We start from the raw sequence: 25,595 nt of genomic DNA, 5'->3' as shown, positions 1-25,595 counted from the left end.
ACATCCTCGTCAGCCTGAGCTTTGCCTTTGCAACCCCTTGTCCGTGGCTCGCGCTTCTCTTTTTTCCAAAGGCCGCGGAGTCCTTTGGGTGAGCACGGAGACCAACTCATGCTTCCTCCGGCGAGACCTGCCTCTTACTTTTGGACCCCAGTCTTATACGCTGACCAGACTTTGCGCAGCTCGCCGATTGGAAGTGGCAACTGTCCGGCAAGCACTTGCGCCTCTCCCCTCCTTTGACTTTCTTGGCCGGGTTAAGGGATCAGAGAGGGTGGAGTTGCCTCCGTTCTGGGCGAGCCCGTTTGCGATTTCGGCACAGGTATCCATCCCAACTTGGGCTGCCGAAGTCCTCTTGGGAAATTAGGAATATGCTCGAGCCTTGGATTGGGTCGAGGGAGACGTCAATCAAGGGATGGGCGGGTACAAACGCAATACAATGCACAGTATTGGTTGAGGTTTAGCAGAGGGAGGAGACAGCCGGTAGATGGGGCAGCTTCTTTCAATTGGCCCAGAAAGAAGGCGGTCTCGCCCCCTGTGCCACGGGATTGGCTGGAGCGAGTCGCGCCCCCATCACGCCAACACCACTGGTAAGCGAAGTGGGCCTTGCTAGTTTTGGTTGGCAGCCGTAGCCTGATCCTTTGAAAGGATTGCAAAGAAGTCTCATTAAGCTCCCAAGCTGACCTGACGTAGATCCGGAAGTGGCCCGCGCCATCTCAACTGTGAGGGGACACCCGTAGGCGGCGGGAGAGGGACGTCACGGGGAGCCAATAAAGCTCCTCAACCGGAAGTGTCTTCTGGGAGGCGTCGCACCCGGAAGTGTGGCACCTCCCTGGACGCACCCGGAAGTATGATGCTACAGCCGCTACGGGGAAGTAATGGTATCCGGCCAGTTGAGATTCGGGGTTAGAACAGGTGTTTGCATATCTTTATTTCCCGAAGCCCAGTAGAGCCTCCTCTTTCCGGGAAGTGTTGGAGGGGGCAAGTATTTGGGCATGTGTTTGAATGTCTCATCCTGTTAAAATCCGTGGGGAAACGAGCAGCAGGAGTGTGTCCAAGGGGCCTGACTCTGAAGGATTTTCAGAAGTTTCTTTCACTGCCCGTTACCCTCGATTCCCCTCCCCCTCAGGGATGTGCAGATGGAGGCCGGAGGAGACACTGCTGCCCCGGCCCCCGGGGGCACGGAGGGCTTGGAGGACACGCAGTGCCCCCGTGAGGAAACCAGGGAAGGTGAAGGAGTTGACGCCGTCCCACCGGATCTCAAAGAGGAGGGTCTGGAGGAAACAGGTATTGCTTTACTTACTGGGGTCTTAAAAGGAATCCCTGGGGGTTGTCACTGTTGGACGGGGGGAAGGTCAATAGGTGACTATGAGTCTTTTGGAGCTCAAGAGAAGTGGCTTAAACCATAGCCGGGTCAGGAGGAGGTCACTGTGGACATATGGTGTAGTTTAAACCACGAAAGAAGTCATTGGGTGTCAACGGATGTTTACTGGGGATTTGGTGTGAGTTTAGGTCATTGAGGAATCAAAAAGGGGGCTGTTGAGGGCCAAAGAGCGTCTCTGGGGATTTAGAGTATTTAGGTCAAAGAAACGCTGAAGAAAGTCAATAGACTCCAAGGAGGACTGTTAGAAGTTAGTGCTTTTCAGGAGTAGGGTGTTATTAGGTCCTTGAAGTGGGAAGGGGAATCAGTGGAGTTCCATGGCCATTCAGAGTATTTACATCATTGAAGTCAATGGTAGGCTGTTTGGGGAAGTCTTTAAGGAACCAAATGTTAGTGGATGTGTAAAGGTGTTCACTTGGGATTTAATGGAAGTCACTGAGAAGTCTGTACCATTGATCACTTAGGAATTAGTGGGTGTAAATGGAGTCATTGAGAAGGATCAGTAGACGTCACTGAGAATTAATGTGGGTGGGGAAGTTGAGGACTTGGTAATTATTAGCAGGCAAGAGCGGTTATTAAGTGATATTTGGGGACATGGGAGTGTCAGTGAATGTCAATAAGAGAATATGCAATTTTTGGGATTTTTTGCGAAAATTAGTTACAAATAGATAATAATGGCTGTCATTGGGGGATGAATGGATATCAATGGGAATAAATGGACGTGTCAATCCGGGCCATTGAAGTTGTGGATTTTAGTGAATGTTAATGATGATCATGGGGAGGGGCAGTGAAAGTCATTAAAGTCTTGTGTGTTAGTGGATATTATGATGGTTATTGTAGGGAGGGGGGTAGATATCAATGAAATTGAAGGTGGTAAGAGGAGTGAATGAAGGTCACTGAAGTCCTGGGTGTTAATGAAGGTTAATGATGGTCATAGTTGGGGGTAGGGGGTGGTGGACATGCAGTAGAATAAATTGTGGATCAGGGCAGTCATGGAGGGTCACTGAAAATCCAGGTGTTAATGATTTTTAATGGTGGGTCATTGGGGTGTTTGTGAACCACAGAGGGATTGAATAGTGGATTGGGGGAGTCCTAAAGATCTGGGTGTTTTGCATATTAATGACAGTCAATGGGAGAAGTAGTGGACATTAACAAGAATATAAATGGATGACCAGGAGAGTCAGTAGGGGTCATCAGGTATCAGTGGGCATCACTGGGCAACAAGGTAGTTGCGGGGGTAGGGGCATTCAAACACTTAAGATATTAATAGATGTTAATGGTGGCCATTGGGTGAGCAGATTATTAGGAGAATAAATAGGGGTCAGAGGAGTTAATGGGGGATCATTGAAGATGAATAATGGTCATCCAGAGTCAATGGGGTACCTTAAAGACTTGAGAATGAGTTATTGAAAGGGAAGTAATTGGACTGTAGGGACATAGCAGGGTCCAATGGAATAACAATGAAAATGTATTCATTTATTAGTGTTTCAGGGAGATCATGGAACCTAAGTGTTAGTGGAGATCATTTCGGGGTCCTAGGGCTGTCACTGGTCATTGAGGGGCAGAGGAGACACTTGGAGGTCTGTGTCAGCATGCAGGGGTCGTGTAGGGACTAGTAGGTATTTGGTGGGTCCTTGGGGATGTGGGGTTAGTTAGGGGTTCACATGCAGATGACCCACCAAGGGCTCCCTTTCAGGATCCAAGGACAAGGACCAGCCACCCAGCCCATCACCACCACCACAGTCAGAGGCCCCATCAAGCACCTCTCAGCTCTGGAGTCCTGCAGCCCCTGAGAATAGTCCCACACGTAACCCTGAGAATGGCTCTGGAGGCCAGGGTGGGGACCCCAGTGATGAGGACTGGCGCAGCCAGCGGAAGCATGTGTTTGTGCTGAGTGAGGCTGGCAAGCCCATCTACTCTCGGTACGGTAGTGTGGAGGCGCTGTCGGCTACCATGGGTGTAATGACTGCCCTCGTGTCCTTCGTGCAGAGTGCAGGAGATGCCATCCGTGCCATCTACGCTGGTGAGCAAACAGGTGGGAGGCAGAATGGGGGACGGTGACCAGAAATATGGCTGGCATGGGTAGGTCTGTCTGCCTGAGGCAATATCCAGCCAGCCAGGGTTGGGTCCATGTGTGTGGATGGTCAGCCAGGGCTCCGTCTGTCAGTTGTGGGAGGTGGGGGGTTCATCTCTCTGGCCTGCTGGTTTCTGAATGGTTGACGTGCTGGGATCTAAGTGACTAGCTGGATACTTCTGTATTGCCTGAGAGCATGACTGTGGGGGCTCTGTGGCTAAGCTGAGTATCTTTCTGGCTCTATGTCAGCCTTGTACTATCTCTGCCCGCCTTGCCCTGCTCTTTGCTGTGTATCTAACCTACCTGTTCCTTTGTCCATCCCATCATGTCTCTGCAAATGTCCAGATTCCTCCAGCTTGTCTTTACCCCAGTCCAGGTGCCCACAGAATGCTCGTGTGGACTCAGGCTGTGTGTATGGTAGGAGAGGGCTGAAGAGCCCCACTGTCTCCCTCTGGTCATTCCTGATCCAGCTCTACCCCTCTTCTCACCCCTTCCTTCCCCAGAGGACCACAAGCTGGTGTTCCTACAGCAGGGCCCACTGTTGCTCGTGGCCATGTCACGGACTCCTCAGTCAGCCGCCCAGCTGCGGGGGGAGCTGCTAGCTGTGCACGCACAGATCGTGAGCACACTGACGCGTGCAAGCGTCGCCCGCATCTTCGCACACAAGCAGAACTATGACCTCCGCCGCCTGCTGGCTGGCTCAGAGCGCACACTGGACCGACTTCTGGATAGTGTGGAGCAGGACCCAGGAGCCCTGCTCCTGGGCGCCGTGCGCTGCGTGCCCCTTGCCCGCCCACTGCGGGACGCACTGGGTGCGCTCCTCCGACGTTGCACAGCACCTGGCCTGGCGCTGTCAGTGCTGGCAGTAGGTGGCCGACTGATAACAGCAGCCCAGGAGCGGAATGTGCTGGCCGAGTGCCGGCTGGACCCAGCGGATCTGCAGCTGCTGCTCGACTGGGTGGGCGCACCAGCCTTTGCGGCAGGTGAGGCTTGGGCACCAGTGTGCCTGCCCCGCTTCAACCCTGATGGTTTTTTCTACGCCTACGTGGCCCGTCTGGATGCTATGCCTGTCTGCCTGCTGCTGCTTGGCACCCAGCGTGAAGCCTTCCATGCCATGGCCGCCTGCCGGCGCCTGGTTGAAGACGGGATGCATGCCCTTGGTGCCATGCGTGCCCTTGGGGAGGCTGCCAGCTTCTCTAACCCCTCATCAGCCAGTGCTCCTGCCTACAGCGTGCAGGCTGTGGGGGCGCCAGGCCTCCGTCACTTCCTCTATAAGCCGCTGGACATCCCTGACCACCACCGTCAACTGCCCCAGTTTACCAGGTAAGCCCTGACCCTAAGGCAACTGGCTGGGTGGGAAGGCCTGTCTAACCAGGAAGTTCAGCGTCTCAGGGATGATGGAGCCTCAAGCACAGACCTAAAGGAATCCCCCTATTCTGGTGGAGGGCAGGGCCCTAGTACTCAGGGAATCCCCTAGTTTGATGAAAGAAGCTCAGCCTGTAACCCCTGAGAATCCTCAATTCTCAAGGGAGAGGCTCAGCTCCCTAACTTGATCGAAATCTCTAGATTGAGGGAGGAAATGGGCCAGCCAAGAATGCGCTGGAGTAACCTTGCCCTGCACCTCTCTCCATCATGGCAGCCCCGAGCTAGAGGCCCCCTACAGCAGAGAGGAGGAGCGGCAGCGGCTGTCCGACCTGTACCACCGCTTGCATGCTCGCCTTCACAGCTCCTCCCGACCGCTGCGCCTCATTTACCACGTGGCTGAGAAGGAGACGCTGCTGGCCTGGGTGAGTTGGGCAGGACTCTGAGTGAACTGACTCCCCACTTCAAGCCTCCCTTCCCTATACTGTATCCCTTCCAGCCATAGCGCGTCCACCAAACACACCAGGCCTCTGCTTGGGCTGTGTCTTGCCTGCAGTACTGTCCCTCCTTTTACAAATGCATCTCTGAGGCCTCTGACAGCTAATCACCGTGTCTCTAATCTGACATTAGCCTCACCCTCCTAATGTGCTTTTCTGCCATTAGCAACCAGGACAGTGTCTTTGACTTTCCAGAAGTCCCTTTAACATCCATTGCTGCTCCTGCCAATTCCCCGGTAACCCAACCCGTGTGTCTGGAGTACCCTGTTCGTCACCAGCTCATTATGACTCTGGGTCTCCAGCACTCCTCAAACACTACAGGCTTGGTCCCATGCTGTGCCCTCTACCTGGACGATCCTTCCCTTGGGTCTCCTCTGGGCTTCAGCCCTCACTTCCTTTGGGTTTGTTAAAGGTCAGCTACTGAGGGAGGCCAGTGAAGGGAACCTCATCAGAAATGGCACCTTCCCCTAGGTCCTCCCACCTAGTGCATAGTTGTGAACTTATTGCATGACTCCTGTGTATTAGGCATTGTCATAGGCTAAGGATTTGATTTAAAAATTTTTTTTGGCTTTCATTTTCAAATAATTTTAGACTTGGAAGTTGCAAAAACAGTATAGTTAGTAGAAAGAGGCCTGTGACCTAGTTCCTCCAAAGGTCAACGTCTTATATAACCACAGTAGCTCATCAAATTTAGGAAATTAACATTGGTGCAGTTATACCTAATCCACGGACTTCATTCAGATGCCACCAGTTGTCCCACTCATGTCCTTTTACTGGTCCAGAATCCAGTCCAGGATCCCGTTGGATTTATTTATTGGATCTCCTAGTCTTGTTTATTCTGCAACAGTTTCTCACTCTTTTCTGTCTCTCATGACCTTGGCACTTTTATAGAGGGCCAGCCAGTTAGCTTGCAGAAAGTCCCTCAATGTTTTTTCTAATGCCATATCATGAGTAAACTGAGTTCATGCATTTTGTACAAGCACACCACAGAAGCAGCGTTGTGCCCTTCCTGCGTCGTATCAGGAGGCACGTGATTGTCATCTGTCCCATTGTTGATGATGTCAACTTTGATTACTTAAAGTTGTGTCTACCACATTTCTCCATTATAAAGTTGGTATTTTTCCGTTTTGTAATTAGTGAATATCTGTGGTGATTGTCATTGTCCTGCTTTACATCATACTTGTACCCACTGATTTGCCAGATGGTGTCTTGCTGTGTAGCCCAAGCTGGAGTGCAGTGGCACAATCTTGGCTCCCTGCAATCTCTATCTCCCAGGTTCAAGGGATTCTCTAACCTCAGCTTCCCAAGTAGCTGGGATTACAGGTGCACGCTGGGAGGCTGAGGCTAAAGATTTGTAGTAGAGATGGGGTTTTGCCATGTTGGCCAGGCTGGTCTCAAACTCCTGGCCTCAAGTAATCTGCCTGCCATGGCCTCCTAAAGTGCTGCCTAGTCAGATGGTGGTTTTTCTAACTCCATCATTCTTTCTACATTGATTGGTTGGGATTTTACTGTAAAGAATAACTTGGGGCTGGGTGTGGTGGCTCACGCCTGTAATCCCAACACTTTGGGAGGCCGAGGTGGGCTGAGCACTTGAGGTCCGGAGTTCCAGTCCAGCCTGGTCAACATGGTGAAATCCCATCTCTACTTAACATACAAAAATTAGCTGGGCATGGTGGTGCGTCCCTCTAATCCCAGCTACTCAGGAGGCTGAGGCAGGATAATCGCATGAACCTGGGAAGCAGAAGTTGCCGTGAGCCAAGATCACACCACTGTACTCCAACCTAGGTGACAGAGTAAGACTATCTCAAAAAAAGGTGGGGGGAAGGTGCCGTAACTTTTCCTTTCTTCTGTTTGTTGAATTTTTAATTTTTATCAATATTATCTCATAAATTTTTCTTTAATTCACTGAGTTAAAATCCTTTTCTAGCATTTATTTTGTTGTTCAAATTTCCTCTGACTTAGCCAGTGGGTACTCTGATTTAGCCAGGCTGGTCCCTGTGTTTCTATGACATGTCTCCTTCACTATGTGAGTACATCTTACTTGACTTCCTCTATTCCGGTCCTCAACTCAGCTACTTTTCCATGGAGCTCTTGTATGTTTCAGTAGAGATTGGAATTTACAAACCAAGATATGGGCCAGGCAAATTCCAACACTTTGGGCAGGCAGATTATGAGGTCACGAGTTCAAGACTAGCATGGCTAACATGGTGAAATGCTGTCTCTACAAAAAAGTAGCTGGGTGTGGTGGCAGGCACCTGTAATCCCAGTTACTCAGGAGTCTGAGGCAGGAGAATCACTTGAACCCAGCAGGCAGAGGTTGCAGTGAGCCATGACCGTGCCGCTGCACTCCAGCCAGGGCAACAGAGCGAGACTCCATCTCAAAACAAACAAACAAACAAGATATGTTAGGACCAGAATTTTAAACCAAGTGATCAGGGTAGGCCTCCCTGAGGAGATGGCATCTGAGTGGAGTGGGGCAGTATTGAGCTATATGGATATTAGGAGGACGAATACACCTGGCAGAGGGAAAGGACTGCATATGCTGTGACGTGGGACTGAGCCTAGCTGTTTTTGAGGAGTAGCGAGGAAAAGTACGGTGGCTGGAACAGAAGGAGTAAAGGGGAGAGCTGTGGGAGGTGGCACAAAAAAGGTGCTAGTGACCTTGTGGGGCAGGTCTCTCCAGTTGGTATGAGGCTTAAATTGAGTTCCTCTTTATATTATTCCCTGGCTGTAGATGATGAAAACATAGCTGTAAGAGCTTAGAGCAGGACCTTGCACACAGTAGGTTACTGGCAGAATATTAAAGGTTACTGCTTTCCCCAGTCCCCAGATGAGCAAACTGAGGTCTACAGGATACCCCCACACAACCAGCATCACCCAGTTGAAGCCACTAGGTCCAGCTGACCCTTGACTCATGAATTTCACAACAATATCAGCTTACCTACCTTAGCCCAGTATCTAGGCAGCACCAGGTAGGAGATGCTGCCAGGTACACCTTCCAGGCTGCAGGAGGCAGACGTGCAGCTGTGTTGGGATAGAAGGGATTCTCCATGGCCACTGCTGGCCCATCTGACTGTGTCTCCTCCCAAACCCCCAGGTGACCTCCAAATTTGAGCTCTATACCTGTCTCAGCCCTCTGGTGACCAAGGCAGGTGCAATCTTGGTAGTGACCAAACTCCTGCGCTGGGTGAAGAAAGAAGAAGACCGGCTGTTCATTCGTTACCCACCCAAGTACTCCACACCACCAGCCGCCTCTACGGACCAAGCTGCCCATAATGGCTTGTTCACTGGACTCTGAGAGATGGAGCTCCCAGACCGGGCAGTGCTGGGAGCAACCACCTGTTTTTTACCTTCTGTCTCCACCCTGGAAATGTGGGTGGGGGTGTGTCTGTGGCCAGTCATTGTCTCCCTAGGCAATGGGGCAAGATCTGAGGGCCTGCCGGTGAGAGAGATGGTGGCAGCAGCCAGGCGAGCAGGCTGCTTTCCACACCCAGTCATGTACCTCCCCATCTGGGAAAATCCTTAGGCCTCCCTCTCCCTTCCTTCCCTCTGTGTCACCTCCACTTGGATGATGCTGTGGCCTCTGTCATGGACTGTCCCCTGCAAACTTGCTTCAGGGGTCAATCTCAGTTGAATCTTAGCCCTGAGTGTCCAGGGCTGGCCAAGGTCTCTAGGGTGGCCCACAGGGGTGCTGGAATTGGAAATTCAGGGCCAGACTGTGCTTGGAACTGGCCTAGGGGTGTTTTAAAGAAAAAAACTGTATATAAAAGGTCTAAAAGTAAGACCCACAGGGATATTCCTTTGCCCTTCTTATACTTCTTTTCATCTTCACCCTACCAAAAACGACCCCCCTCCATGCTGGCTGCTGCTAACATTAATGAGAAGGTGGCCTCCAGTGTCCACCTGTGGAACCCTGACTGCACACTGGCTGAATCCAGCATTTTTACGTAGGAGATGCACTTAGCTTCTAAGCCTCATTTTACTCATCTGTGAAACAGATAAGTACCCTCTCTCATGAACTCTTTAATGAAGATTTGTAAACGAAAACAGACTGGAACTCTGTGTCCCACCACACAGCACGTCTGTCCAGACTTTGACAGCCTGCACAAGACAAGCCCCCTAAAGCGGGAGAGACCCCTGGGGTTTCGTGTGTGCGCACACTACCCTCACTCGCCGCTGGCCACTACCCTAGTTCTGCCCCTGTTTGTCACAGTTGCAGTTAACAGCCTCGAGGTTGCGGCACGCGTGCGGTTAGTCCCAGACACTGCGTTGCGCGCCTGCGCAGAGCCGACTCCTGAGTCGACCGAGAGCGCAGGCGCAGCCCGCCCCCCAGCGCGCTGGGAAGCCTTTCGCCGTCACGCGGTTTCTTTTTTAACCAATCAGCAAGCGAGGCTCGTGCGCGCGGGCCCTCAGTTAGAGGATGGCGGGGAAGCTGAAACCCCTGAACGCGGGAGCGCCGGGAGCCGCCGAGGAGGCTGAAGGTAGCGAGGGCGAGTGGCTTGCACCCTAAGGAGGGAGGGCTCATCCCATTACGATACTGAAATGATGATCTAATAGTTTTTTTTTTTTTTTTTTTTTTTTTTTTTTAATATTAAGCCTTTTGTTGTTGAAGAAAAAAATGTGTTAACCGTTAAGCAGAATGGAGATAAATGAACAGGCAGATTCTTATGGCCGAGATTAACTTTTGTCAACTCCAGTGAATTTATTGTTTAAGATAAATAATACATAGGTCAGTGTGCCAGTCTAAAAACAAAAGTGGAGCGGCTGTTACAAAAACCACCCTGCTGCAGCCACCCATATTAACAGCCATTCCCAGCGTCGCCGTTTCACACCTATCCCGTGTCACACTTCGCTGAACTTTTAAGCCTCTTAATGGAGCACGGCCTCCCCACAGCCGCTTTTCTCCAGGGCATTGACTTGAGTGACAGGCAAAGGAGGGTGGACAAGTGTCGGCTTAGACACTATTGGAAATTGTATTCCAGCCAAAAGAAAAAAAAAATCTCCCGTGGCCGGGCTTGGTGACTCACGTCTGTAATCCCAACACTTTGGGAGGTGGAGGCGGGTGAGTCACACCTGAGGTCAAAAGTTTGAGGCCACCCTGGCCTACATGATGAAACCCCATCTCTACTAAAAATATAAAAACTAGCTGGGTGTGGTGGCAGGTGCATGTAGTCTCAGCTACTTGGGAGGCTGAGGCAGGATAATTGCTTGAACCTGGGAGGCTGAGGCAGGATAATTGCTTGAACCTGGGAGGCTAAGGTTGCAGCGAGCTGAGATTGTGCCCCTGCACTCCATTGTGGGTGATAGAGTGAGCAAAAAAAGAAAACAAAGGAAAATCTCCCAAGGTAGTAATGCACTTGTATGCCACTAGTATTTTGTTGTTGTTGTTAGAAACATTTAAAGTGTACCAGAGTACCCATCACTAAGCTATAACCATTGTCACCTTTTTGCCCCACTTTTATCTGTCTCGAACTCCCCTTTCTGGACCCTCTTTAAACTACTATATTAATAAACACATTAGACTGCATCCTGCCAGACCTGCCCACTTGACATGAAAGTAATGATTATTGTTTATTGCCTGACTTAGGGTAAGGTCCATGAGAAAAGAGACTGTTTAACTCTCGTGCCCAAAACAGTGTCTGCTTGGCGTATAGTGGGTGCTCAATAATTTTTTAATTTGTGACTAATGGAGTAACTTCAACACAGAGAGCTCTTTTAGATTAGAGCAATTACTGAGTGCCAGCATTCATCCAAGGACAGACGGAAGTAAGACAGATGCAAATAGATCTAATTTATGAACGGTGTTATACAGCTGCCGCGACAATAAAAAAAAAAACGATTTTAGTATCAGCCTTTCAAATTCCTCAAAATTAAAGTTATGATTAACTTCACCAGCAAAGGAAAAAATTAAAAGATGTATCATCAAGTTGCCATTTCCAGCCCATCAAATTAGCTTTCTAAAGGAAAGAAGAGTATTTGGTATTGACAACTTTGTAGAGAAACAGGTCTTTTCCTGCTTCCGGGAAGAGAGCTGACTCAAAGGCTTTGCTAGAGGCAGTTTGGCAGAGTAGTTTTAGCATCTGAAATGCTCTTCCACTTCCCCAGTCACGTTGCTATGTAGTCATAGGAGAATACCTAAGTGTATGGACCAGGAATGGCGATTGGGGTGTTGATGGAGGCACAACACAAGGAACAGTCACAGAAATGACTAAATCTAGGTATATGTGTGCACGCTGTGGAATTTGTCTGTGGTGGATTATTTGTAGGAGGCAGAAAAAAATAAATTCTAATTTAAATTTATTAAAATTAAATTTTAAATTGATAGGATTATTATGGACACACAGGGAGCTCCAAAAGAAATCATATGTTTGTTAGGATAGGCCAGTTGGGATTGAAACCATGGAGGAGGGTATAGCCCTGTGTATGTTGCACAGAAAAAGTGGACAAGGGACTTGGATTTGAGGAGTAGTGCAGAGGTAGAGGCATTTTTGTGATTTTGTGTTATATTTTTCTTTTAGAAAAATGTAAGTAGTAGTATATAATTTTAAAATGTAAAGGAGAAGAGGGAAAATTTTGAATGGCACCTGAGGATCCTATATTAATATTGGATCAGTATTCACATCCATGTTTTGGTGGTTGTACTGTGGTTACCTGGTATATTCCCTTTGTATGTAGGAAACAGACACTGGAATAGTAAGGAGTAATGGGCCAAGATGTCTGCAACTTAATGTTCAGAATCACTCACAAGTGGGGAATGTGATACAAGGGCAAAATGGGAGCACTGTGGCCTATTTTTACAACTTTTGTGTATATCTGAAATTATTTCAAAATAAAATGTTTAAAAGGCTGCTCTTATCCTGGCCATTTTCTTTTGTAATGGACTTTTGTGTGTGTGTCAAAATGTTAGTTGAATTATTTAAAATATTTACTTATTACCCACTCTTGGTCTTATTTCATGACAAGCACTAGAAAGCAGAGGAGAGGTAAAGCACGGATGGAACTTTTGCAGCAATGGTTGCAAATGCCAGCGGTATAAAAGACATGGAGACTAATCAGGAAATTATTACATAACCTGGGTACTGGGTGATACTACCTGATGAGTATTAATCTTGTCAGTTGTGATTATAGGATTGGGGTCACCTAAGAAAATGTCCTTAAGTAGTTAAGACTCCTAAGGAAGTTTCTGGGAATAAAATGTCAACAAGCCTGGGGCTTGCTTAAAAATTCAACGCAGGAAAAACAGCTGAAACAAATAGGGTGAATATTATTCATTGTCAAATCTGGGCAATGAGCATATCAGAGTTAATCACAATATCCTCTCTACTCTCACGTGCATTTGAAAGTTCTCAAAGTATTAAAAATAAAACACAAACACTTCCCCTTGTTGCTGTTAAAGTAGTTTTACTTTTTTGTTTCATTTCCAAAATATTAAGAATATTTTTAAAATTAAAAAAAAATCTCAGGGGGGCATACCAACTTGTTCAAGGTGCTTGTATCAGGGGAAGCAGTCAGATTTCAGATTAAGGAGAGAAGAAAAAAATCATTTTTAACTTCATATATATTTCTTTGTTGTTGGAATTTTCTTAGAATTTTACTTGAGTAAGCAAAAATTAAAGCAATACATGAAATGTATTTTACTAAAAGACAAGTGTTGTCACCAAACTGCTGACTGTAGTTACTTCTGGGAAGGGGAGTGACTTGGAGAAGGGGCTGCTGTCGAGGGGAGACTTGTACTTTTTAGTTTTATTCTTCTACATTTGCTTATTATGTAAGTTATTCTACATGTATTATGTAATTTAAAAATTAAAATGCAAATTAAAATAATACATACTAATTTATAAAAATTTCAGACCAAACAAAAAGATACAAAGGTGAGCATAACACCAAATATTTCAAAAACTTTTTAATAAGCTCAGGTTTGTGCAGTGGCCCATGCCTGTAATTCCAGCACTCTGGGAGGCAGAGGCGGGTGGATCACAAGGTCAGGAATTTGAGACCAGCCTGGCCAATATGGTGGAACCCCATCTCTATTAAAAATACTAAATACCCAGGCATGGTGGCAGATGCCTATAGTCACAGCTACTAGGGAGGCTGAGACAGAAGAATAGCTTGAACCTAGGAGTCAGATGCTGCAATGAGCCAAGATTGCACCACTGCACTCCATCCAGCCTGGGCAACAGAGCGAGACTCTGTCTCACAAACAAATTTAAAAAACCCTGGTTTACAACAGGAATTTTAATGACTGCAAAGAATTTCATCCTACAAACACGCTGTAATTGATCTCCTAAGATATCTTCAAGTTACTTCCTTTTTTTTTTTTTTTTTTTTGAGACAGTGTTTCGCTCTTGTTACCCAGGCTGGAGTGTGATGGCGTGATCTCGGCTCACCGCAACCTCCGCCTCCCGAGTTCAGGCAATTCTCCTGCCTCAGCCTCCTGAGTAGCTGGGATTACAGGCACGTGCCACCATGCCCAGCTAATTTTTTATATTTTTAGTAGAGACAGGGTTTCACCATGTTGACCAGGATAGTCTCGATCTCTTGACCTCATGATCCACCCACCTTGGCCTCCCAAAGTGCTGGGATTACAGGCTTGAGCCACCGCGCCCGGCCCAGTTACTTCCATATTTTAAAATTATAAGCAGTGAAACAATGAACATCTTACACACCATCCTTAATTATTTCCTTAAGATACATTCCTAGGAGTGGAATTTCTAATCAAGAGGAGGTGAGTAAGGTTTTGGTATTTATTTATCAGAAAGTTTGAAATGAAATAGTTTTTGCTGGTTGAGTTGGCAAAAAAAAAAAAAAAAAAAAAATTAAAAACATCCTTGCCTGGTAAGAGTATGATTTGTGGGCCTGAGACAGGTGAAAGGCAATTTCCTATCAGCCAAATTTAATAATATACATACCCTTTGATCCATCAGGTAGCCTCTAGGTAGTACTCTATGAGTATATAGTAGATACACTCTAATGCAAACACAAAGAAGAATGTACAAGGATGGTGTACTAGGTTGAATTGTGTCCCTCCAAAATTTGTGTTCAGAACTTCAGAAATGTGACCTTATTTGGGAGAAGAATGTTTGCAGATGTAATTAGTTAAGATGAGGTCATACTGGATTAGGGAAGGCCATAATTCAATGGCTGGTGTCCTTGTAAGTAGGGGGAAATATGGACACATGAGAGTGGCATGTGAAGACACAGACACAGAGGGAAGACCCAGTTTGTGGTACTTTATTATGGCAGCCTGAGAACACAAATGATCATTGTGGCATTCTTTGTAACAGCAAAAAAAGGTAAACAGCTTAAATATCCATCAATAGGATTTTTCTCTGAAATTATAGTATATCCACACAGCAGAATTCCATACAGCCCCTACAAAGAATAAAAAGATCACCAGTATACATTGTCAAACGAAAATTACAAGATGGGACGCATTGTGTATGACATGCTAACCACTTACAAAGAAAATGAGGGATGTATGTTTGTATATAAATTGAATCATCTCCAGGTACCTACACATAGCTTATAATGTTAGTGGCCTCTGAGGAGGACAATTGGAGAACTTAGTCTGAGGGAGAGGGAATTTTTACTGCATTCTACTGTGGGTAAGCATTTCTTCATTAACTTTTTGGCTATCCTGTTTTGTGAGCTGCCTTTCATCTCTGTTCAGTTTTCCTTGGAGACGAGTGGGTCACTGAGATTTGACCTTTACCATTGATTTCAAGAGTTTCGGACTTTTATTTAATGTTAATATTTTCCGGTGATTTTTCTTGTTTGAATGTTAAAAGTAACACAGGCTCATGTTAAAATATACATAGACACACACACACACACACACACACACACATATACACACACACACATAGAAATATATATGGTGAAAAGTGTGGTGAATCAGGATTCAAATAAGGTCTGTTCATTTAATTGATTGATAAATGCCTCAAGTCTTTTTTAATCTATAGGATTTTCCCTCTCCCTCATTTTCTTCTTTACAACTTATTTGTTGAAGAAACCAGGTTTTCCTGTGGAGTTTCTCACAGACCACATGATACTGAGCACATCCCCAGTGAGGTGATTTAATGTGTTTTCCTGCCCTTTGTATTTCCTCCAAATTAGTATTTAGATGTGGAAACCTGATGAGATTCCATCAGGCTTTTTTGTTTTTTTTTGTGGGGGTTTTGGGGCAAAAATCCTTCCTTGGCCGTGTTGTGTTCTTTCCTCTAGAGCAGGCGTCCCCAAACTGCGGGCTGTATGCAGCCCCCTGAGGCCATTGATCCGGCCCCCCGCCGCACTTCAGGAAGGGGCACCTCTTTCGTTGGTGGTCAGTGAGAGGAGCACAGTATGTGGCGGCCCTCCAACGGTCTGAGGGACAGTGAACTGGCCCCCGGTGTAAAAAGTTTGGGGACGCCTGCTCTAGAGGCTCATAGGGATCACTCCCCAAGGCAGCTTGTAAGTGCATCCTGAGCTGCAGTCCTCAAATTTAGTTGAAATAAACTCTCTATATTAAAAATAAAAACAAAAATCCTGGCCAGATGCAGTGGTTCACACCTGTAATCCCAGCACTTTGGGCAGCTAAGGCGGGCAGATCACAAGGTCCAACATGGTGAAACCGTGTCTCTACTCAAGATACAAAAATTGGCTGGGCGTGGTGGTGCACACCTATAATCCCAGCTACTTGGGAGTCTGAGGCAGGAGAATTACTTGAACCTGGGAGGTAAAGGTTGCAGTGGGCCAAGATTGTGCCACTGCACTCCAGCCTGGGCGGCAGGCTGATAATCCATCTCCCAAAAAAATCCTTTGAGCTGGAGCTGCAAGGTTAAAAAAATAGACTCATAATATCTAGTTGTCTTTCTTTGATGTTAGCGGCTATTAATAACTGTTACCTAGATCTATCAGTTCATTAAGAATTTATAAATTATGGACTGCAATTATTTCAAAGAAACTCATATGAAATATTCCTGCCTTATTGCTCTGGTTAGAACTTCATAAGGATCTTAAACTGAAGCACCAGCAAAGTCTCACCGCTGAGTGTCATTAAGGGGATATTTGTGGTGGTGTCTTTTAACCTCTCTGGGAGAAGCTGACCCTCAGGGGTCCTGATTTATCTAGCACACACCACAAACCTCAAGGGCAAAGGACAGGGGCCCTGCTCTGGATAGAAACTTGTCCCTCATCCCATCCTTAGCCCCAGGCCATGGGTGTCTGCAGAGCCCACTGCGACTTCCTACCCCCCTTCTCTGCCCCTTTCACTCTCACTGGGTCCTGTAATTTTTGGTTTTCATTTCTACAGGGCAAGCCAAGTCTTTGAAGACTGAAGACTTGCTGGCAATGGTGGTAAAGCTGCAGAAAGGTCATGTGTCTATTTGTTTTTGAGCCTCAGCCTGGGGTTTCAAGTCAGAAATACTTGGTTCAAATTCAGTGCCCTCAACTCACAACCTTGGGAAATTATCCCATTGCACTTTCCCCCTCTTAATTCTTTGAACCAAGAATACAACTCCACAGTTCAAAATGGAAGAAGTTTAAAGGAACAGAAAAACCAGTTGCCCACCCCCAAACCTCACTTCTCTCCCACCACATAGGAGTCATCCATTTCCTTGACTCACAGGCAAGCAGCTCTTGTTTTTCAGTTCTTAAGTATGTTTCCAGAGATTCTTTAAAAATGCATTCATGGGTGTATATTTTTGTCCTCCCTTTTTACATACAAATGACAACGCCGTTGGTTTTGCACCTTGCTTTGCTTTTTGTGGGAGACCTGGGAGCCAGTGTGCACCCAGTACCTACATCAGAGCTGAGGCAGTGCCAGCCAGGCTTGAGGTTAGACCCCCAGCCCAGTCTCATCTTAAAATAGTATAACATCAGTCTACTCCAGGAAAAAAACACCAGCAGCCTCCCCTTCTCCCACTGTGTGGCTGCCTGCAGTGGACCTGCCTGGGACTGCTGCCTAGGTAAAATCAGGGAGAAGAAATTACAGGGCTAGAAATACAGTGACCCAGCCTGATAATTTCCAGTAAAACAAAGACCCCCACCCAGAGATTTCTGTCAGTCATAACCAGAACTGTGGAGATCACCCACTCTCCTGGAAATCACAGAACCTGGAGTTGGTGACCTTTGAAAATCCATGGCCTGACTTCATTAACCTCAGAGTGTCTGAGGCTTCGGCAGTGATACTGGCAAGGGCTGGGCCGCTTTTTGCCCCAGCTTTGTGTTGCCAACCTTGAAGCCAGAGAGGAATGAGAAGGAGGTCTTCTCCATACAGAGCACTGAGACGGGGATTATGAGAAGTTAGAGGTGACTCCCTTAAGGGACAGTGATCACCCTGTCACTGGGAAACTTGCAAGACACCACCATCAGTGTAAAAGCATTGTTTCCTCCTTTCTTAGATGAGGCCAGTTCCAGAGTCCAGACTGACAGAGTGACAGCCTTTCCCACCTGGCTTTTGACAGAGCGGGGCAGATGGGATGTCTCACTTGGCTCACGCCACACTCAGAGTTACATCTGAAGGCTTCCACAGTGGCCCAAGATGCCCTGAGTGATATCACTTCCCACTTAACCCCACCTCACCTTCTGCCACTCTCTACTTGCTCACTACACTTGAGCCACACCAGCCCCTCACTGTTAGGTTGCACATGTGCCTCAGTAGCTCCTGCTGCAGGGAATCTGCACTTGTTCCTTCTGCCTTGTACTCTGCCTGGAATGGGCCCCCTCCACACTCTTTACCCTCACACGCTGCAGGAACTGCTTCCCTCTCCTCTTTCTGTATCTCGAGACATGCCTTTTACCCTTTTGCTCTTCAACACTTTGCCTCGCTTTATTTTTCCTCACAGCAGTTACCTCCATCTGAATTGATGGATTTGTTTGCTCGATGTCTCTCTCTCCAACCCAGAATGTAAGCCCTTCAAGGGGCTCTAACAGAGCTCAAAGGTGCTCAGTATATGCCTATTAATTGATAGGAGCAGACACAGTGCTTCTCCATCTGCCTTGGACAGTCAGACACAGTCTTCTCTGGGTCAATATTTCTTCCTTTCTTTCTTCAGAGGGAAGCCTGGAGCCACAGATAGAGGACCTGATTAACCGGATTAATGAGCTTCAGCAAGGTAAACTTGGGGACCTAGACTGGCCAGCAGGGGCCAGCAGGAAGGGCCTGGATTTGTAATGAATCGACCTCCTCATCTATAAAACCTAGGACCCTCTAGGGCTGTTTGCAGATGAATATGCAATGTCATATTTGCGAGTGAACAGCAAGGCTCGAAACTACACTCACACAGTGTCTTCTTCCCTTTGGTCTAGCAAAAAAGAAATCCAGTGAGGAACTGAGAGACACCCGCACTCTCCAGGAGGCCCTTCATAGAGAATTAGACTCCTGTAAGTGGGGCCAAAGAAGGACCCATCAACACTGCAGATGTTCCTGTACACACCTCAGGGCCTTTGCACAGGCTGTTCCCTTGCCTACAATGCTCTTAGCCCACACAATCTGTATTGCTTCTCACTGTCTCATGCCATCTTTCAGCTCTCAGCTCAAACTTCACCCTGACAGGCCTATCTAGATGGTCTCATCTAAGAATAGGATCCTGCCCTCTCTTGGTCATTCTCACTCCCCTGCCTGATTTGTTTCTTAAGAGCCTTTATGTCCACCTGACATGATGTGTGTACATCATCTCTCTCGTCAGTGTAAACCTTGTACATTCTTCAGGGTCTTCACTCCTTCAGCACTTACAGGGAGTGTGGGCATGTGGGGGAGAAGCTGGTCCTTGTGGGAGATGGTTGCAAGGGAGGCAAGAAGATACCTCATGTCTCCTGGGGCTGTACTACACCTTCTGTGTGGCTTTCCCCTTACGTGAAGTTGCCATGGAGATGGACATGCGGGTGCCTGGAGGCTGAAAGTGTTGTTGTGTTTTTTAGTGAATGGAGAGAAGGTGCACCTGGAGGAGGTCTTGAGCAAAAAGCGAGGTATTTACCAGTTGCTGTGTCTTCCTCATTCTACTCATCCACCCCACAAAAGTCCATACTCCTCAGATCAGCCAGAGGAATCCCACTGAATCCTAACTCAGGCGGAAGCTTCCCTCTCTGCACAAATCTCTCCCTGAGTTGCTACCTTACTTGCAGTAAACACCCAGGTCTTCACAGTGCCCTCCAATGCCTTACATGATGTGGGGCCCATTACTTCTAGCCAACCCTGACTCCCCAAGAGCTTTCAAGGGGTCTCGTTGATTCCTTCCCCACAGAGGCACTGAGGATCCTCCAGCGGCACTGCCGAGAGAAGGAAAGTGAGGCTCAGAGGTAAGAGGCACTGCCTCAGCTCTTCCCCACCTCATTCCCCAGCTGAAAAAGGAGGGAGCAAGAGCTATGGAAATGAATCTTGGACATGGCTCATTTTCCCTTTCTATAAAATAGAGCAGCTAGACAAAAGATTTCCTTGGTTATCTCTGATATTAAATGGTCGTGTTAAGATTAATTTACTCATTTAATTATTCGTTACTAATTTCTTCATCAAACATATTCCATCCACTGGTGTTATTCTGTCTGTCTCTGCTGGCTGTCCAGCTCCTTCTGGACCCATGCACTTGATTATTTGTCTGCTTATTTTAGGCCCCAGTCATCCATTTGCCACCCATTCATCTACCACCCATCTAGCCATTCACCTATGCACTCATTCATCCATTCATCCATCTATCCAACTACCCAACCCTATCATCCATCCAGTTGGCCATTTGATCTCCAGCCTTCCACTTTATAATCTTCCATCCATCCACTCATGCGTTCATCCTCTCTATTCTTCCCATAGCCATTCATTTCTTCACTCAACCATCCAGACATCAATCCTTTCTTCTAGCAATCCTTTATTTCTCTCTCCAGCCACTATTCCTCTACTCATCATTTCTCTAATCAGCTATCGTCTCTCCAGCCAGCAACTCACACATCCAATCAACTGTCCATCCAACCACGTATTCATCCATCTCTTCATCCTCTGAACCTTTACTTAGCACATTCCTGTTACCAGAGGTCTCACATCCTGGTGCACCATAACTTTAGTTGCATGGAGAAACCTGATGTTAGCTAACGTGTGTATACCTAACCATGCTACTTACACTGTCTGATGAGCATTTATGTACCTAATCCTCATTATGACAATTATAGGAGTTAAGGGCTAATGTCACCCTCCCATCACTACCACTATTTTACATATGAGGAAACAGAGACCCAGAGAGGTTAAGTAACTTGCTCAGGGTCACAGTGAAGTAGCAGATCAGGCTTCAAGCCAGGATGTTAGAATCTGTGGTGCCAAACTACTACACCCCTCACAAAGCTTTCCTGGGAAGCCAGGATTCATTCCATGGAGGACAGGATGGACAGGGTGATGTTCTCAACAGAAGCCCATGAAGGTTCTCATTTAACAGTAGAAAAGTGAAAGGTGAATGTTGTGAGCAGATATCCCAACTCCCACTCCTACTGGAGTGAATGATGGGTCATTCAGTGAATATGATTGAGGGTTGTCTTTCCCTTCCCAGGAAGCACATGTTGCAAGAGTGCATTGAACAAAGTTTTGTCCATACCTTTCAGATTTCAGAGTCCCAAACAGAGGAATGCGTGATAATTCCCAAGCCTGGGGCCTGGCAAGCCACTGCATAGAAAGTGGGGGCAGGGCTTGCATCAGGGTGGGTTTGTTGGAAGAGGTGCTACAGGAACCAAAATTTCGAGGATAAAACCCATGAAGGGGCTCCCAGCAGAGGAAGCATGGACAGGATCTGCAGGCCTGTGCCTGAGGCGCTCCCTTCAGGGTGTAAGGCCTAGCATGTGTTCATTCTCTCATTCCTGGATGTCGGCCTCCAGGTTGGATGTCAGAGGAGAGCTGGAGGATCTGATGGGCCAGCACAAGGACCTCTGGGAATTCCATGTGAGCTATTATCGCCTCCAGCCAAAGCCACTCCTCCCCTGGCTTTAGTGTCCCACTGACTGGCCCAGCGTCCACCCCTGCCCAGGCCCAATGCCGCGGGATAGTCCTTGATTCCTTGCTTCCTCTTGCCCACCTTCAGTCCCTCGGCTTTTACCTGAAATCAACTTACATCTCACCATCCTCTACTGTCAAAACCAGCATCACCTGCTGGTGCAGTAGCCATCGTGATCCTGCTTTCCCCCTGCTCACCTAGAGTATGTTCACCTTGCAGTGGCAAATGGCAGCCCAGAGAAAGCCATGATCAGGTCATTCCTTCATTCAGCTACTGTCAGTGGCTGCACCAGGCAGCATTTGAGGCAGGGAGAGAGGGTGGCAGACCAAAGGGGCCACGTCTTTACTGTCCCGAGCTGGGTGGGGACAGTGGGGACATACCCATACTCCAACCGAGGAAGTAAGTGGCTAGATCGTGTAACATCAGTGGAAAGGCGTCTAAGCAAGTGACATCTCAACTCAGTGGTGAAGGAAGGGAGGGAAGAAACCGTGCAGGTATCTGGGTGCAGAAGCAAAGGCCCTGAGGCTGGACTGTGCCTGAAACCTTTGAGGGACGCAGATTGGGGAGTGGAGGATGAGGACAGTGGGAAGAGTTCAAGTTTGGTAAGTGCCTGGAAACATGGAGAGCAGTTAGGGGGAGGTGAGTGGGTCTCCAGCCACAGCAGAAACTGCACCTTGAGTTAACAAATAGTTGAATGAATGAATGAATGAATGACCTAATGCAGGTGAAGACTTAAGTGAGAAGCACAAAGGGGGAGGGGCGGGCCGTGTAGCCTAGAGGAAAGCCAGACCTGCAGGCCTCCTCTTTGCCCTCGCAGATGCTGGAGCAGCGACTGGCCCGGGAGATCCGTGACCTGGAGAGGAGCAAGGAGCAGCTGCTCTCGGAGAGTGAGCTTCCCGCGCCAGGTGGGCGGGAGGAGGAGGACCTGCCCGGCATCCGTCCCGTCCCTGCCCCTGACGCCCGCCCACCCGCAGGAAGGCTGGTGCGCGCCAAGCTGCGGGAGGCGGAGCGGCGGCTGCGCTCGCCCTCTGAGGTCGAGGGCGCCATGGCGGCGGAGGACGGGTAAGAGGGGAAGGAAGGCGTGAGCGAGGTGGGCAGGGGCGAGGAGGAGGGGAGCGGGCCCGGGTCTGCCGCTCCGCCCCCCCCGCCCCTCCCCGGCCGGTGCCTCCCTCGGCGTCGTCGGGTCTCCGCGTCTCGGTGGCTTCCTCCTCTGTCCTCGGCACCTTCTCCGCAGGCTGAGGGCGGAGCTGGAGATATTCGGGGAGCAGGTCCAGAGCGCCCCCGAGGTCCGGGTTGGCCAGGGAGAGGTAGGGAGCCTGGGGAAGGGGGGCTGGGCGGGCGGGGTCCCGGGTGCGGCCCCCGAGAGCGTGTCTGCCGCGAGCCGGGATGCCCCGTGGGCAGAGGACGCCTCGGGAGCTGCATCGCGCGGGCGCGGGCGCACGCGGGGCGCTTGGGAACCCGGGCCGCGGCCTCACCCCGCTTGCCCCCCGCAGGCCGGGCCGGAGCTCCCCGGCGCCCGCGACGAGGAGGACCCGGAGCCGCCGGTGGCTGCCCCCGAGGCCCCCTAGGCTAGCAGGACCCGCCCAGTCCTGACCTTCCCTCCGGACGGTCCAGAGAATAAAAGCGATCATTTCCGACCGTGCTCACGTTCTCCGCGGAGTCTGTGCTTCCCCGTGGGGCGCGGCGCGGCGGGGGCGGGGGCGGGGCGGGGCCTCGGCCGGAACCCGCCCACCAGCGAGCCCCGGGCGCCGGGCCCGCGCTGGGAAAGTGCTCCCGAGCTCAGATAGAGTAGGTGGGTGTCAGGACCCGCCCCACGGCCTCATCTCGAGTTCCCGAACCATCTATGTTGTCAACAGGGGCTAGAGGGCGCGTGTTAACCCATGCGGGTTGTGGGGGCCTGTGCGTCTCCGGTGATCTCTGGAAACCCGCGCTGGCTCTGGGACCTGCCCGCCCACCTGAGCTCCCCTCACATATTGGGGTTCTAGCTAAGGCTGCCTCTCCACCCTTCTCAAGCACTCCAAACACTGTCCCCTCGGGGCCTTTGCCCTGCTGGTCCTCGTGTGGGGTCGCAGCCGCTAGGCCTCCTCAGGGCATCTGTACTCGCCTCACCTGTTAAATGTGTCCACCACCCCGGAGCGCGGCCTTGGGAACCCCACTCCAAAGGCGCTCGGCACCAGGCTGCTGCCCTTGACTGAGCATGTATTGACTAAGCAGGCATTTGCCGATTGCCTGCTGGGTGTCAGGCACTGTTGTAAACCCTGCATTTTAAACAGCGCGGTCAGCGAAGGCCTCACCTAGAAAGTGGTATCTGAGCAGAGAAGCCAGGGAGTGAGCCCTGTGGGCGTCTGGGGAACGGTGCGCCTGGCAGAAGACATGCCTGCTGCCAAGGCCGTGAGGTGAGGCTGCACTTGGCTGTGTTTGAGGAGCCTTCTGGAGGAGGCTGGTATAGGAGTGGAACGAGGTAGACCAGGAGGAGAGACGACACTGGAGAGTTGCCAGGGACCAGTCAAGCTGGGTCCTATCTAATGTGTGTAGAAGAGGACCGGGCGCGCAGTAAATACTCAGTGAATGTCAGCTCTCACATACAGTTGTGATGATTCAGTATTCCCAATCCCTAGAGAGCGGGACCTGAGACCTGTGACTCATTTAGATCAGAGGCTTCTCTCCATTAAGTGAAGAGTAAGTGGTTCATATGATTTATTATTATTGTTCCCAGGCTACAGATGAGAAACACCAAGGTGTGTGTTATCTCTCAGAACAGAAATTTTTTATGCAATAAATGCCGAATAAATCGTATCTTTTATTATTTTCACTATGATTCTTGTTGTCATTCCCAATTTAGAGATGAGGAAAACTGAGACAGTGAATCTGTACAGTCAGCCCTCAATAAATGTGGGTTGCCATTATTATCCCAGGTCCACAGATTAGGTCCAGGGAGCTTTATTTCCTGAGTCAGTCACCACTCACACCCGGGCACAGCTGACTCCAGGCCCAGGCAGTGATCCCCCGACTCACTGACACTACCTGCTTGCTAAGGCCAGTCTCCAGGAATCTCCAAGGAACCTCAGCATCTTCTTCTGTCATCCTCTCTGTCACACAAATGGGGTCAGCCTGGATCTTCTGCTGACTTAACACTGTGCACCTAGGGTTCAAGTCCTGGTTTCCCTGTTCACTAGCGGGATGCTCTCAGGCAAATTGCTTAATGTCTCTAAAACTCAATGACCAAATTTGGAAAACGGTGCTGCCCTCTGTACAGAACTTACTATAAACCTGGCTAACCCCTCACTTCCCGGAACATGTCCTTTGGGTCCCTGGACAAGCTAAATCGTATATAGAGATTAGTGGTACACCGAGTCATCTCATGCCATTCAGATGGATAAATCCATTTACCCACGTCCCTTCACAATGTTGCGGAAGTCAGTAAATGCTGGATGCAAGGTCATTCATGACCTGGTCCACACCTTTCTTTCCTTTCTCATCTGTCTCTGCCTCTGTCCACTCCTACTTAGAAGCCTGGTAAACACCAAACTGCCACTGCCCACATGATGTTACTTTTGTTCATACCGTTTCCTCTGGTTGGAACACCCTTCTCAGTATGCTTTGTCTGAGTAAATATTACTTGCATGAAATCCAGAGCTGGGATAAGACATGCAGAGTATTCCCACAGACATGTTCATGCCGTATTACCAGTGATGTGTCACTTCACTTGTATTTACTGAGGGGTATCATGTATTAACCTTCATTATTTTAGGAATGTCTTATCCATGATCTTGCAGCCAGTGCCTGGGACAGCCAATAGGCCACCCTAGGTGAGTCCTACCCCATGCTACAGTGGATGCATTCAAAATGGCCAATTTGGGGACTTTGAGCGTTAATAAGTAATAGCGAGAGAGGCAAAGGACTTACCTAGGTGGGAGAAACTAAAAAGACAACAGCCTCTACATTGAATCACAAAACTCCATGATGATACTCATTAAAATAAAAGGAAAAGGAACAAACTTTTTATTTTTCTTACAGCCGAGTAATAGCCAATCAGTGAGAAAGGAAAGAAAGAATTGAAAGATCACCATTTTGTAATCCACAATGAAGCAGTTGGTTCATCAGTCAATGAATGGTTGGTGGTTGCTAACACCACTGGGGGAAAAGCTATTAAGGGGCAGGATAATCACACATTCTCAAAGTTTTATCCTGCGTTGTCTTTATTAACTCCAAAGGGGGATGTGCCTTAAGGTGGGGAGATTGGGGAGCTACCACCTGATCCAAGGGCCAAGTTGTAGAACAGTCTGACCTTATGTTCCTCTTGACGGCAGGTACACATCATCACCCATGTGGGGTTTTTGATG

General features: G+C 48.7%; 2 protein-coding genes across 9 annotated transcripts in view; both read left to right on the top strand.

Moving 5' to 3' along the window:
* Window positions 1–233: 233 nt before the first annotated feature.
* On the top strand, window positions 234–9,709 carry MON1B (MON1 homolog B, secretory trafficking associated). 4 transcript variants are annotated; one of them, XM_010348668.3, is made up of 6 exons: window positions 234–316; window positions 1,124–1,281; window positions 3,072–3,398; window positions 3,953–4,772; window positions 5,089–5,236; window positions 8,406–9,709. In XM_010348668.3, the coding sequence occupies exons 2-6, from the start codon at window positions 1,134–1,136 to the stop codon at window positions 8,604–8,606; spliced, it is 1,644 nt and encodes a 547-aa protein (XP_010346970.1). In that variant the 5' UTR covers window positions 234–316; window positions 1,124–1,133; the 3' UTR covers window positions 8,607–9,709. The 4 variants fall into 4 exon arrangements, with proteins under 4 accessions (XP_010346970.1, XP_010346969.1, XP_074261004.1 ...); XM_010348667.3 differs by lacking the exon at window positions 234–316 and adding an exon at window positions 436–584; XM_074404903.1 differs by lacking the exon at window positions 234–316 and adding an exon at window positions 790–875.
* A 12-nt stretch (window positions 9,710–9,721) lies between these two features.
* SYCE1L (synaptonemal complex central element protein 1 like) overlaps window positions 9,722–25,595 on the top strand; it is a 103,125-nt gene continuing 87,251 nt past the window's right edge. For 3 of the 5 annotated variants that reach the window (XR_012518916.1, XR_005581619.2, XR_005581620.2), the window contains exon 1: window positions 22,243–22,314. Coding sequence is in view for 1 of the 5 variants with exons in the window: in XM_039477509.2 (XP_039333443.1) it covers window positions 9,729–9,789; window positions 16,599–16,658; window positions 18,343–18,402; window positions 18,596–18,670; window positions 19,208–19,255; window positions 19,531–19,585; window positions 21,137–21,200; window positions 22,070–22,139; window positions 22,227–22,314; window positions 22,487–22,559; window positions 22,746–22,820 (729 nt within the window). In the remaining 4 variants the exon portion in view is untranslated. Of the gene's footprint in view, window positions 9,790–16,598; window positions 16,659–18,342; window positions 18,403–18,595; window positions 18,671–19,207; window positions 19,256–19,530; window positions 19,586–21,136; window positions 21,201–22,069; window positions 22,140–22,226; window positions 22,315–22,486; window positions 22,560–22,745; window positions 22,895–25,595 lie in introns of those variants that run through there. The other 2 variants (XM_039477509.2, XR_012518909.1) reach the window with 2 other exon arrangements.

The sequence above is a fragment of the Saimiri boliviensis genome, chromosome 1 (genome assembly GCF_048565385.1).
Source record: "Saimiri boliviensis isolate mSaiBol1 chromosome 1, mSaiBol1.pri, whole genome shotgun sequence".
NCBI lineage: Eukaryota > Metazoa > Chordata > Mammalia > Primates > Cebidae > Saimiri > Saimiri boliviensis.
The sequence above is the reverse complement of the archived record's forward strand: the minus strand, read 5'-3'. Positions and strand labels throughout refer to the sequence as shown.

Coding starts and splice junctions, on each gene's coding strand:
- MON1B (XM_010348668.3), top strand. CDS start 1,134: ATGGAGGCCGGAGGAGACACTGCTGCCCCGGCCCCCGGGGGCACGGAG. Junction 3,399..3,952: donor CATCCGTGCCATCTACGCTG/GTGAGCAAACAG, acceptor TTCCTTCCCCAG/AGGACCACAAGCTGGTGTTC. Junction 4,773..5,088: donor CAACTGCCCCAGTTTACCAG/GTAAGCCCTGAC, acceptor CCATCATGGCAG/CCCCGAGCTAGAGGCCCCCT.